Here is a 14977-nt window from a genome sequence, read left to right as displayed (position 1 = left end):
CAGAAATACAATGGGTTATATATAGCCTTTAAGCACCTGCCTGAGAATATAAATACCACATTGTCTCTATGTATTCCAAACAACTAATTTTAGGAACATGATTTTAAGTTGGGGCCTGATTTTACAGAATTTAAATGCTTGAATTGATTTAGCCAAAGGAACTACAGAAGCAATATGATGAAAATATGTGCATTTTGTTTGACTATAAATGTGTATAGTAAATACACACTTGGCTATATATTTATTATCTTAACCAGTACTCTAAGTTGAGAGGTGATGAAAACAGAGAACTCAATGAGTTGTTTAAAATACACTCTTAGAGACTGGGTGTGGTGGCTCATGCCTGTAATCCCAGCGCTTTGGGTGGCTGAGGCAGGTGGATCACCTGAGGTCAGGAGTTTGGGACCAGCCAGGCCAATGGGGTGAAACCTCGTCTCTACTAAAAATACAAAAAAGTAGCCAGGCATGGTGGTGAGTGCCTGTAGTCCCAGATACTCAGGAGGCTGAGGCACTTGAACCCAGGAGGCACAGGTTGCAGTGAGCCGAGATCACGCCACTGCACTCCAGCCTGGGCGACAAAGTAAAACTCCATCTCAAAAAAAAAAAAAAAAATGCCATATATATATATATATAAAATTAGTAACCAGGTAGTGAGGATACACTTGTAACTAGATTGTAATCAGAAGTTTCTACTGAGGCACCAAGATGGGCTAGATATCAGAAAACAAGTGACTTTTGAGACACATTATTATTCAGAAATTTCAAAGCAGGTGCTTAAGGACAGCTTAGATGATTTCAACCTTTTACCTCCATCACAGACATAAGAGTCAGGAGGGAGAAGACCCAGCAAGAGGACTTTGGAGAGAGCCACTAATGTCTGTGAGATGCCTACCTCCACCCCTAACCCTGGGGTACTTGTTTCACCTCAAGTTTAGCGAGGGAGATTAAATGGATCCTCTTGGAGAGGGTCCATTGGAGAGCTTGGAGAGCTTGCTATGCCTCCTACAGTTAGGAGGACAAGGGGTTTGCCATCTGCCCACTGCCTGAGAAATCTAAAGAGTGAGGAGCAAGCTGGCTGTTTGCTGATGGGCAAGTGGAAGGCTGCCTTGAGCAGCCTGCAGGCCTACAGTGTGTCAGGGCAGAGGGTGTGCTGTGGTTCCCATCATGCATCCGTAGGCCACAGACAAAACAAAGTCAATGTGGGATCAGCTTAGGTCCTTTCAGGATCAGGAAAGGAAGGAATCAGGAGCAGAAGTTAGGCTGGGCATGGTGGCTCACGCCTGTAATCCCAGCACTTTGGGAGGCTGAGGTAGGTGGATCACTTGAGGTCAAGAGTTCGAGACCAGCCTGGCCAACATGGTGAAACCCCATCTCTACTACAAATACAAAAGTTAGCCAGGCATGGTGGCGAGCACCTGTAGTCCCAGCTACTCAGGAGGCTGAGGCAGGAGAATCTTGAACCCAGGAGGTGGAGATTGTAGTGAGCTGAGATCATGCCACTGCAATTCAGCCTGGGCAACAGAGCAAGGCTCCATCTCAAAAAAAAAAAATTAAAATTAAATGTAAAGGTATTTTCTGCACTGTTCTGCACAAATGTTTCACTATCAATCCACTGTCCATAAATGTCCATTTTAAATGTCCAGTACTGGGTTTATGCCGTGTTCTCCATTTTCCCTTGCCTCATCTCCTTTGTGAGTAAAAACAGGGGTTTTTGTGTTAGCTGTTCATAATGACGTCTACACTCAAAGGAAAGAGTATTTTTTCTGTGTAAATCTGGTTGTTATAGAAATTAAATCAATGAGAAATGACCCATCCTCTCTAGGCTCATGAATTGCATAGAATTAGAGTTGCTCTATGAAAGGAAATGAAAAGCTAAAAATATTTACTTCAGAAGAATATGCCACTTAAAAATATAACCATTTTTTTAAAAAAGATAATCCTCTTCAGGCTGATAAATGGACAACTTGAAACATTTGATTTCTGGGACACATCGGCAAAAAGTTTCTTCAAATTGGAGTTCCTTCCAATTGGTGGAGACAGTTTTTCTGTTGCGAACCATGATGTAATGACGCATCCCAGTTAGATATGGCACTGCTGAGGTATGGGCCATGATCCAACAGTCACTGCCTGAGCTCACCGCGGGCTTTCTCTACTCTGGGTCCTGAGCCTGGACTTCAAGGGGAAATAATCAAACAGGATCAAGCCAGCTAGAAAAGCTGCTCAAAGCGTTTGCAACAGATTCTGGGTATGATGTGCACTAAAAGAAAGCGTTGCGTGTTAGAGAAAGTGTTCTCCTTTTCTTTCCAGAGACAGACAGAGTTTAGAGACAGAAGAAAGGATTCTTAGATAAACTTGGAGGTAGGCCGGGCACAGTGGCCCACACCTGTAATCCCAGCACTTTGGGAGGCCAAGGCGGGTGGGTCGCTTGAGCTCAGGAGTTCAAGACTAGCCTAGGCAAAATGGTGAAACCCCGTCTCTACAAATAACACAAAAATTAGCCAGAAGCAGTGGCAGATGCCTGTAGTCCCATCTACTTGGAGGTCTCAGGTGGGAGAATTGCTTGAGCCCGGGAGCTGAAGGTTGTATTGAGCAGAGAATGCGCCACTGCACTCTGCACTCCAGCCTGGGTGACAGAAACTTGGAGGTTAACATACCTAGAAGATAATTTATTTTGCCATTTATCTAACAATCACTTGTTGCCTTCAGTAGAAATAACTAGTTATCATAGCCTACCCTGTCTCTGCCGCTAAATTCTTAGTAAGTATTTATTATGTGCTAAACACTGTGATAGACAGCGGAGATAAAACATTCTGCAAAACACAGACTCTACCTTCAAGGAGCTTGACTAAAAATACTTTTAATCCAAATTTGTACTTAAGAATAAAGAATTATTAAAAGATGCACAGTTTTACTTTATACTTAAATGTTTGGTTAACACAAGAGTTTTGTTTAATTTATGTGTGTCTTTAAAAGTTTTCATCTTGGCAAAACCTCATCTCTATATAAAAAAAAAAACAAACCTACAAATAAGCGGGGTGTGGTGGCTTGCACCTGTAGACCCAGCCACTGGGGGTGGGGCTGAGGTGGGAGGATCACTTGAGCCCGGGAAGTCAAGGCTGCAATGAGTGGAGATCATGCCACTGCACTCCAGCCTGGGTGACAGAGTGATACCCTGTCTCAAAAAAATAAAAAAGTTTTCATCTTTTAAAATCAGCTGATTAAGTTGGATTGTTACCATAGTGGGTAGTATCCATAATGAGGTATAATCAGAATCTATATAGTCAAGTGAACTATTTTCCATAGTTTTGCAACAAATCCAAACTTTTCTACTTGGTTAACAGTTTTATTACCTTATCTGAAACTAATGTAAATCCCATAGTTGTAGGTTGATTCAGCAATATTCACTGAGCACCTACTCTGCACCATGCACAACAGGGATGCAGCAATGAACAAGACACCTCCCAATCTGAGCCCCCAGGGAGCTCCTGACTGGTGCATTCTGTGTGGGTCCATGGCAGAGGATACAGAGACACTTTACTATCCCAGCAGCCAAGGTCCTACAATGCCCAAAGTGGGCAGCATAAAGGCAGTGGCCTTACAAAGTAGAATGTAAGGCCAATGTGAAATTCTTGTTAGAAAGGGAATGAATGGCATGACTATTCACGGCTCACAAAGAGGATTGTCATAAAGAATTCATGGTAAGAGATGAAAGAGGAAAGACTTAAATAGAAGAATTGACAGAACAGCTCAGAGAAGAAGGAGATTAGAGGAACAAAAGGCAGAACAAAAATTAGGTACTTATTTTTTTTTTCCTCTGTTACATAGGGCAGTATCTGGAAACTGCAGATAGTTTAAAAGAAACATTAATAATAATAATAAAAAGCAGGGGGTGTGAGAGGACCAAATAACGAGATGGGAAAGTTTCCAGAGAAATGAGGTCAAGGAGGAAAGTTGGAATAAGACATTACCTGGGGGTAGAAGGGTGGGAAATGGAGGTTAGAAATTAACACTCAACCAACATAGCTAGTCAACAAATATTTACTGGGTGCAGAACTTCATGCTAAGTCATGTATGAATTAAAATCATTTGTCATGAAAGCTCCATTATGCTTTGCGATCCTGGATTCCTTTTTTTTTTTTTTTTTTTTTTTTTTTTTTTTGAGGCAGAGTCTCTTTCTGTCACCCAGACTGGAGCTCAGTGGCACAATCTCGGCTCACTGCAACCTCCGCCTCCTGGGTTCAAGTGATTCTCCTGCCTCAGCCTCCCGAGTAGTTGGGACTACAGGCACCCACTGCCAAACCCATCTAATTTTTGTATGTTTAATAGAGACGGGGTTTCACTGTTGGCCAGGCTGGTCTTTAATTCCTGACCTCAAGTGATCCGCCTGTCTTGGCCTTCCAAAGTGCTAGGATTACAGGCCTGAGCCACCATGCCCGGCCGTGATCCTGGATTCCTTTGACTTTTTAGATTCACCATTCTAACCTAAACCATTTAGGTTTTATTGATGTCCAGTCAAGATCCCCTGGTGATGAATGGTACTCTTCAAAACAGGAAATGATGCAGCCTAAAATCTAGAAATAAGGAAACCTTTCTCTTGGCTTATCCCCAACTCAAAGACACTTTGTTGTAAGTTTAGAAAGCTAAAAATTTTAATAAGTATGAGCCTCTGAAAGGATGGCACCTTCTCATTTCAAAAGGTTTTAAGAATCTACAAATGTTACTTGCTAATTGTAAATACATAAGATGAGTTAAAAGGCAAAGACTGAACTATCACAACAGAGAAACACAAAGTGGTAGATACATCAAAGAAAACACATTTTAAAACATAATTTATAAATTTGAGTTCCTGGGAGAAAATTGTTTATAGTCAGTAATATTCATTGTTCAAGAACTTCCGATTTATTTTCACGCTCAGCACAATGTGTTAATGCTAGATCATGCAAATGTTCTAGGACAGTGTATTCTTTATTTACTTAGAACTAAAATAGGGCAAGAGAACCCAGCTTTCTGGACCTAAAAGTTTTCAAAGCAAAACAAATGCATACTCTTCCGAAGGAATCATTTGCACCCCCTTCCCACGTGTGTAGGCTAATATGGGAATGAGAACACAGATTATTTTCATTCCTGTGACCCCGGACTGCAGGCCTAGACGACTGTCAATACACAGGTGTCTCTTCATAATTTTTCTCTGCTTGTCTAGTGTTTTTACACTTTCCTAAGCTGACTTTCTTCTTAACTTCACCAGCGTGGGTCACAGTATATTTTAGACAGTTCTTCATGATGTTTTTACTATCATTTCCCAAGGCAGCAATGGATAAAACAATATTATAATACAATCATCATTTTATTTCCCAAAACTTCCTCAGAGTCAACATCTGCCATCCAAATGCAAGCATTCCATCTCAGACAGCTCAGACAGTTTCCAGAATTTCATTTATGCAGCTTGGATTTCATTATCCATGGCATGGAATGTAGTCTAAGATCAATTCTGTAATTAACCAACTGTAATAATTCTTAGAATAATAATTCTCAGGAGAATGACACATGTCACAAATATTCAGATGAGAGTGTTGAGATGCTTTTAGAGACTTTCCTACTTCCTGCGATTAGTCCAGAAGTTAATTCATGATGGAGGTTTAAGAAAGATTTCTACTGGGTTTATGGCACTCAACTTGTGGAATTTCACGTTTACATGTACACACATGTCAGGTAACTAAGAGAAAAACCCTTCTTTCCCCTGAGTTGGGCAATGGGGTATCCTGGATCTACCTACAGAGTAACTATAAAAGTAAAATCAAACAGCATATGTGCTGAGCTAGCATTGTTTTTACAAGGCTTTAATTGCTCTCTCTCCGAGTTGTAAAAGACATAGGCTGAATACAGCTATGATTACAATGACACTTAGAAGGATTAACAACCACAAGTGTGGTGACGGTATTATAGAAAACAAATCTGCATTAGACAGAGCAACATGTAAAGGGCTTGAAGGTAACTGTTCTCATAAAACTAAAAACGCTGCAGCGTTTCAGGGAAAATGTGAGAGTATCCTGGAAACCATAGCTCTAGTTCTAGTTCCACTACTGAGCCTGTGCCTTAGTTTCTCTGTCTAGAAGATGGAAGAGAAGAATAGTGGCATTGGTATTTGCCTCCCAGAAATAGATGAAATTTGGTGAAATAATCTATGAAAAGTATACTCAGTTATGGCAAGTTTAAATATTCTCCTTAATAATTTTAAGTGAATTTTTAAAAAAGGTTTTAAGCAGCACATTTTCAAAAGAATCCACTCAGTATAAGTTGCTCAATATATAACACAATTGCAAATTACTGTATATCCATGGCTCCACTGGAAGCAAGAGATAGAAACACTAAGGAAAACAGCATATGGTCTGGGAAATCGTGAGCTTTGTTTCTAGGAGTCCACAAATTCCACAATATTTGGCATACTGTATTGACTGAAATTTTGTTGTATTTTTATCAGTTCCCATCTTGGGAAATAAACCAAGAGTTAGTTATTAAAATGTAAACCTGCATTAAAAATAATCATTTGATTCTCAAAAGCAAAGATAAATGCCTCAAATAAGAAAATGTTCAGTCTATCTTTCTTTTGTTTGAATGATGCTCACAGGTGGCTTTCTTCTTTTTCCTTTGGTGTAAGCATTTACTAGAAAGCAAAGAGTTGTACAGGTTGAACCACAGGATGTTGCCTAATGGCTATTTCACATGATTCAACCTAATATAAGGTTGGAGAGGTACTGGTGATCAAACTTTTAAGCACATTAGATTGAAGATTAGACAGTTTAGAACCCCAGAGTTCCTTAAAGTCTAGGTCATAGGCTGGGTGTGGTGTCTTACGCCTGTAATCCCAGCACTTTGGAAGGCGGAGGCAGGAGGATTGCTTGAGCCCAGGAGTTTGAGACAAGGCTGGGCAACATGGCAAGACCCCTGTCTCTACAAAAAATTAAAAAATTAGCCGGGCCTGTAGTCTCAGCTACTTGGGAGGCTAAGGCAAGAGGAGCACTTGAGCCCAGGGGGTCAAGGTTGCAGTGAGCCATGATCGTACCACTGCACCCCAGCCTGGGTGACAGAGCGAGACCTGACTCAAAAAAGTTTAGATTGTAAACTGAGGTGAGGATTGCTGGGATGCACAATAGATTATCTACTCTCTTCTTTAATATATCCTATTCTAGGTAAATACATGTAAACAAGTAAACTGAGTTAACTACTGGGAGAATTAAGAACCGCAGATCCACACAGGCAGGTTTCTCACATGACCTTTGGTTAGTCTGTGCTCTACCATCTGAGCTGCAACATCAGCCTCACTGAGGTTACCTGAGTATCCGAGGACTGAATCAAACAAAATTATATTCCTTATAATAAAATTTCAATAAACCTTCTAAATCCAACAATCTTACCTGCTGGTTTGGTCTGACATCACTGAAAGTTATTTTTTTCCCCAAGTCTCGAATCACCGCGTTCTTAGTTTCACGAATGTTATCATCATTCACCGGTTGAGGAGACTTTGTATTTTTCTTCACTAATCCCTGGGATGGCCTGTAAGATAAATCCACGCCCAACACACCCATGAAAAGCACTGGCCAGGGTAAAAAGGCCTAGAAATCAGAGTGGTTGAAATGACAACCAGAAACCAGCGGTCATTAGGCACTTACGGATTTAAGCCCTGTGCAGATAATCGGTATTTGTGAAGGTCTTTTTGATACTTTAATTTAAAAAAAATTTTTTTGAGACAGAGTCTCACTCTGTCACCCAGGCTGGAGTGCAGTGGTGTGATCTCGGCTCACTGCAACCTCCGCCTCTTGGGTTCAATGATTCTCCTGCCTCAGCCTCCTGAGTAGCTGGGATTACAGGCATACACCAACACGCCCAGCTAATTTTTTGTGTTTCTCCTAGAGACGGGGGTTTCACCATGTTGCCCAGGCTGCTGTCAAACACCAGACCTCAAGTGATCCACCTTCCTCAGCCTCCCAAAGTGCTGGGATTACAGGCATGAGTTACCACACCTAGCCTGATATTTTAATTATTAATAATCATTCAAAGTAATCATCCCCTTTGTCCTGAAGTGTTCCACATCCATTCTGAGTCTAAGACAATAAGGTTATCTAGGAATCCACAAAATGAGAGCCCTGTTCCAGATCAAGCTATTCAATGCACACATCGCCTCTTAACTAGCATCTTACATCAAGAAACCTCAATGACACTTACATGGATGGTGCACTTCTAGGTAGCCCCATGGCATTTGTGGGTGGGATGGCAGGGAGAGAAGGCAGAACAGAGCTGAGGAAAGCCACTGGGTTCTGAATCCGGCTGGTAGGAGAGACAGGAGTCGGGGACACACAACGGGGCTGAAACTGGTTTCCGCTGGGGATGGAAAATGTGAATGGTGGCGGTGTTGGCTCTGTTGGGCCTGGTGGGAGTGGCTCATTTTGGATGGAAAGCCCTCCTGGAGATTTGGTTTGCACAGAGGGGTGAGACACTAAGAGGCTTTCTTTGCTCACTGTCCTCTGAATAGTTTGAGGAGTGCTGCCCAAAGTGAACACCGGAGAGCTGGAAGGGGCCACGGTTGCTGCGGTGGTGTTCGTGGAGGGGAAGAAATGCTTCGGCCGGGCCAAGCTGAACGTCTGTGATGAAGGAGCCTTCACCTGCTTACTGGATGTTGTCACCGCTAGGGGAGCAGTGGAGTTCAAAACACTCATGTTGAAAGGAAACTCCTTAGGAGATGAAGGCGATGGGTTTTGCAACTGGTGTTGTTCCAGTAAGACTTGGTTATGAAGCTGTTGTAACTGAGTGGAATCACTGTACACAAAACAAGGGTGGAGAGAGAGAAGGAAATGTGTTATTATTGGCCTCACCTTTCAAACAATGTACAGACAGACTGTTTATAACCTGATGATAGGCGGGGCATGGTGGCTCATGCCCGTAATTCCAGCACTTTGGGAGGCGGAGACAGGTGGATCACTTGAGTCCAGGAGTTTGAGACCAGCCTGGGCAACATGGTGAAACCCCGTCTCTACAAAAAAAACAAAAAAGAAAAGAAAAATTATATATATATATTAGCCAGGCATGGTGGTGCATGCCTGTAGCCCCAGCTACTCAGGAGGCCCAGGTGGGAGGATTGCTTCAGCGATCCCAGGAGGATCCCAGGAAGATCACTTCAGATCCCAGGCTTGAGCCTGGAGGTGGAGATTGCAGTGAGTCCTGATCATACCACCTCACTCCAGCCTCAGTGACAGAGTGAGACTCATCTCAATAAATAAATAAATAAAATAACTTGATGCTGATAAAGAACACACAACCAGAGTGGCAAGAAATCAGCTGATCAATAATTGGTGAGTTTGTCTTTCCTTCTTTCCAAAGGCGTCATTCATACTGTATTCTTTGTATTGTGACCTTGGAGTTGTGCAACAAAGAGTTTATAAATTGGAAAAGAGAAATAGAGACAATGTTTCTCTTGTAGGCAGTGCTCAAAGTTCTGATGACCAGTGGAAAGTATCCCAGCTTCAGAACAGAAGGCACTGAGCTACATGCCAGTGTGAGTTACTGAAAAGGGCCGAATTCTCCATAAGAACATGCTGTATTCTCCACTCTGCCTTGTTTTAGAGCCGACCTTAACAAAGAAGCTGGATGTGTCTCAGAGGGGTTTCTCATTCTCTCGCGATAACAAACCTTTATAGATAAGGTGACCATATGTCCCAATACATTCAGGAAGGTCCTGGTTTAACATCTTTTCCTGGCATCATTATTTTTGTTTTTGTTTTTGTTTTTTTTTGAGACAGAGTCTCACTCTGTTGCCCAGGCTGGAGTGCAGTGGTATGATCTTGGCTCACTGCAACCTCTGCCTCCTGGGTTCAAGCCATTCTTGTGCTTCAGCCTCCCAAGTAGCTGGGACCACAGGTGTCTGCCACCATTCCTGGCTAATTTTTGTATTTTTAGTAGAGATAGGGTTTCACCATTTTGGCCAGGCTGGTCTTGAACTCCTGACCTCAAACGATCTGCCCGTCTTGGCCTCCCGAACTAGTGGGATTACAGGCTCGAGCCACCGTGCCCGGCCCTGACATCATTATTAATAGAACTCACTTTCACTCTCAGAAATGTCCTAATTTGAATGATGATTATATGCTCACCCTGATTATAAACCTTGCCTTAAATTTTTATTGTTCCTAAAAGGAGAAAGATCAAACTGGAAGCAGTTTCTCCATTTATAGAACCTGAGTCACAGAGGCATCACATGATTTGCCTTAATGGTTCATTGAATTCAATGGTCTATTGAATTTTTCTTCACAAAAGAGTTATTTTTTAACAAAGAAAGTGCAACGAAAATGTCTTAAAATCATATATGCATAAAGTCATTAAGGCTGCCAAACTTTGATGTTTAGGAGAACCTACTGTTCAATGAGTAACCACGGGAAGACCCATAGGTGAGATCACAGTGCTTCAGGACCACTAATTATATGTTCTTTATTCTATTTTTATTTATTTAATTATTTTAGGCAGAGTCTTACTCTGTCACCTAGGCTGGAGTACAGTGGCACAATCACGGCTCACTGTAGCCCTGACCTCCTGAGTTCAAGTAATCCTCCTGCCTTAGCCTCCCAAGTAGCTGGGACCACAGGTGCGCGCCTCCACGCCCAGCAACTTTTTGTATTTTTTGTAGAGTTGGGGGTCTCGTCATGTTGCCCAGGCTGGTCTCAAACTCCTGACCTCAAGCAATTTGCCCGCCTTGGCCTCCAAAAGTGCTAGAATTACAGGCATGTACCTGGCTGGTTTTATGTTCTTTGGAAATATGTATTGCTTTTGGGACACAGAGACTCTGCATCATAAGGAATACAAAAGAAATTATTAAGGATTTTGAATTCTTAAGATAAAATGCCAGACAAACAACAAACTTGAGATACTGTATCAAGTACTTTTGAAAGCAGTTTTGGCAATGACAATTTCTAGCAGTGTGTGCTGGAGCCAGTTCACTGGCTTTGAAGAACAGATAGTGCACATCTCAACTACCCATTCGATGACTTTCTCTTAGTAGCTTGAAATTGGTGCAAATGCTAAAAATCAGGGCTTTCTCACCCCTGTCAGTCATTAAACATTTGCCAGTGCATCACTGACTTGGAAAACTAGTTCTGAGTAAATCTGCTATGGTTTTAGCAGTAGTCACTGTGCTGGTTGCACATTTGAATCACCTGGAGACTGTAAAAGACAAATGAACCTTGCTGCTTTAGGCACCTGCTCAGAGTTAATTTACCTGGGATGGAATTCAGACAGAGTTATTATTATCTTTTCAAATGTAGGTCAGTCATTCTCAAACTTTACTGGGCCTCAGAATCCTCCGGAGGGCCCGTTAAAACACAGGTTTCTGGCCTCCATCCCCAGAGTTTCTGATTCGGCAGGTGTGGGGTGGGGCCTGGGAGTCGGCATTCCAACCAAGCTTCCAGGTGATGCTGATGCGGCGGGTCTGCCTCCCACAAGGCCCCAGGTGATTCTCACAGTCATCCAGGACTGAGAACCACCACCCTAAAGAAACGTTTGGCCCCAAAGCATAGGCCTTCCTAGTATATTCTGACTTTTGTGTGACATTATCTCACTTTTAAATGTTAATTATTGTGTTTTCCTGGGTATAGCGGGTGGGTGGTAGGGAGGGGGGAAGAGTAGCAACTCTCAGGGTTATTTCTTTTTTTTCTTTTTTCTTTCTTTCTTTCTTTCTTTTTTTCTTTCTTTTTGACAGAGTCTTGCTCTGTCACCCAGGCTGCAGTGCAGTGGCATGATCTCAGCTCACTGCACCCTCCGCCTCCTAGATTCAAATGATTGTCCTGCCTCAGCCTCCTGAGTAGCTGGGATGACAGGTATGCACCACCATGCCTGGCTAATTTTTGTATTCTTAGTAGAGATGGGGTTTCACCATGTTGGCCAGGGTAGTCTAGAACTCCTGACCGCAAGTGATCCACCTGCCTTGGCCTCCTAAAGTGCTGGGATTACAGGCGTGAGCCACCGTGCCCGGCTGGGGTTATTTCTCTAACTCTAGACCAGTGATTTCCAAACTGGCTGCACATTAAAATAATCTGTGGAGAGATTCTGATTCAATTGAGATGGAGGGCATAAATATTTTTTAAAAGCTCACATTTTATTCTAGAGTGTAGCCAGGATGAGGAATCACTGCTCTAGACAGCTTAATATTCAATCTGAAATTTCAAAGTCAGGCTTTGATGATACAAGGTTTAAAAATGACAGCTTCCCTTTCTGTTGCAATTTTAAGATCTACATTATCTCTATTTTCCGTATGAATAGTGAATTGAAGGAACAAGCAGAAAGTTGTATCCTTGGCTGGGCGCGGTGGCTTATGCTTGTAATCCCAGCACTTTGGGAGGCCGAGGTGGGCGGATCACGAGGTCAGGAGATCGAGACCACGGTGAAACCCCGTCTCTACTAAAAATACAAAAAATTAGCCGGGTGTGGTGGCGGGCGCCTGTAGTCCCAGCTACTCGGAGAGGCTGAGGCAGGAGAATGGCATGAACCCGGGAGGCAGAGCTTGCAGTGAGCCGAGATTGAGCCACTGCACTCCAGCCTGGGTGACAAAGCGAGACTCTGTCTCAAAAAAAAAAAAAAAAAAAGAAAAGGAAATTGTATCCTTGAGAAGACTGAGTCAATATATTTGAATGCAAAGTTGTGAGGTTAAACTAATGAGGTTAAAACTAGTAAGAAAAGGTTGTAGGCATGTAGATTTACAAAGGGTGTGGTGTATGTGTATGTGGTGTAAATATATATATTCATGTCTATACTAATGTAAACATATACACAAGAGAAAAGGAAGGCAAAGAATATTAAAGAATTATATGGTGCTGAGAACTATGTTTTTAGAGGGCGTCACTACATGATTTAGTAGAAAGACATCTTATATTAATCGGAAGTCTCATGTGGCAGACACTGCTGTCTACTTAATTCCCCCCTTGTAAAAGAACCCGATTTTGTTCACAGTGGCAATATGTGCAGCTAAACACTGTACTTCCAGCCTCCTTTGCAACTAGTGTCCCATCTGCCTAAATTCTAGCCAAAGAGGCAGAAGCAGATTTTGGTTGAAACCTCTAAGAAATCTCCTTAGAAGGGATTCTAACATCAAGAGTGTGACTTTCGTCTGAGTGCGGTGGCTCACACCTGTAATCCCAGCACTTTGGGAGGCCAAGGTGGGTGGATCACAGGGTCAGGCATTCGAGACCAGCCTTGCCAACATGGTGAAACTCCTTCTTTGCTAAAAATACAAAAATTATCCAGGCGTGGTGGTGCGCACCTGTAATTGCAGGTACTCGGGAGGCTGAGGCAGGAGAATTGCTTGAACCCGGGAGGCAGAGGTTGCAGTGAGCCGAGATCACGCCACTGCACTCCAGCCTGGGTGACAGAGCAAGACTCCATCTCGCATAAAAAAAAAAAAGAATGTGACTTCTGCCCATTGGCCCTTCTGACTGCCTGAACTGTAGATGTGGTGACTTGACCACAATCAGCCTTCTTGGACCATGAGGGGACCCAGAGAAGAAGCCAGTGTTTGCGATGGCAGAGCAGAAAGACAGAAGGAGACTGGATTCTTAATGACCATGGAACCAACATTACAGCCCCAGACTCCCTGTCTACTTTCTTTATGTGAGAGAAAATAAACCCTCAAGTATTTAAACCCTGTTAGTTTGGGTTGTCTGCAACGTGAAGCTCAACTTAATCCTAACTGACGTACCTGAGGACTGAACTCTGACCTTTTTCCATGCTAAATCCTATTCTAAGGAGAGAGAAGTCACTTCTTTTTTTTTTTTTTTTGAGACGGAGTCCCACTGTGTTGCCCAGGCTGGGGTGCAGTGATGCAATCTCGGCTCACTGCAAGCTCCACCTCCCGGGTTCACACCATTCTCCTGCCTCAGCCTCCCAAGTAGGTGGGACTATAGGCGCCCACCACAACGCCTGGATAATTTTTTTTTTTTTGTATTTTTTTTTAGTAGAGACAGGGTTTCACTGTGTTAACCAGGATGGTCTCGATCTCCTGAACTCGTGATCCGCCTGCCTCAGCCTCCCAAAGTGCTGGGATTACAGGCGTGAACCACCACGCCTGGCCAGAAAGTCACTTCTACAAGCATAAAATCTCATGAAACAGGTTTTTTTTTTTTTTTTTTTTTTAGAAAGAATCTTGTTCTGTCGCCCAGGCTGGAGTGCAGTGGTGCGATCTTGGTTCACTGCAACCTCTGCCTCCTGGGTTCAAGCAATTCTCCCACCTCAGCCTCCTGAGTAGTTGGGATTAAAGGCATGCGCCACCACACCTGGCTAATTTGAAATAGGCCTTTTTGACCCCTTGTATGGTGGTTTTGTTTTCATCCCGACTCTGGCATGGCATCACATGACAAACAGCAGATTCCCTTATTTTAACTTGAACATTCCTTTCTACTGACTCCAAGTTTTCAGACAAAACTTAACTCTTTCAATTGCCAGCCATAGAATCCCCAGCCCCACCTATGACTGGTAAGTCCCTGCTTTGAGATGTCCTGCCTTTTTGGGCCAAACCAATGTTCGTCTTCTTGTATTGATTTACGATTTTACCTGCCATTCTTGTCTTCCTGAAATGCATAAAACCAAACTGCAACCTGACTGCCATGGGTGCACTTTCTCAGGACCTCTGGAGACTGTGTTTCCCTGGGCCGCAGTCACTCATATTGACTTAGAATAAACCTCTTTAAATATTTTGGCAGAATTTTTTTTCCATCATCATACATAATGGCCCCTAAAACTGTTACTGGGGAAGAGACTGTCCTACAAAGGAGGCAATTCCCCAGGAGGTTGTTTGGGGTTACCGGTTCCCTATAACTCCTTTCTCTGAGAACTTCTCCCACCCACAGTTTCTTCCAAACATAAATCCTCTAACAGTTGAGTGTACTGGGGAAGGGGGCAGGAGGTCACCTGACCAGCCTGGACCAATTAGAATTGGGAGTTGAGGGGC

General features: G+C 42.9%; 1 protein-coding gene across 3 annotated transcripts in view; it reads right to left on the bottom strand.

Moving 5' to 3' along the window:
- The window catches only part of MYPN (myopalladin), a 106203-nt gene that overhangs the window by 28912 nt on the left and 62314 nt on the right, over positions 1-14977 (bottom strand). For all 3 annotated transcript variants that reach the window (XM_003258210.3, XM_003258209.2, XM_004091108.2), the window contains 2 exons: positions 8221-8811; positions 7413-7551 (listed from right to left, as the gene is read on the bottom strand). In XM_003258210.3, coding sequence (XP_003258258.2) covers positions 7413-7551; positions 8221-8811 — 730 coding nt within the window. The remainder of the gene's footprint in view (positions 1-7412; positions 7552-8220; positions 8812-14977) is intronic.

Source organism: Nomascus leucogenys, chromosome 18 (assembly GCF_006542625.1).
Source record: "Nomascus leucogenys isolate Asia chromosome 18, Asia_NLE_v1, whole genome shotgun sequence".
Lineage (NCBI taxonomy): Eukaryota > Metazoa > Chordata > Mammalia > Primates > Hylobatidae > Nomascus > Nomascus leucogenys.
This window is presented reverse-complemented; position numbering and strand designations above follow the sequence as displayed.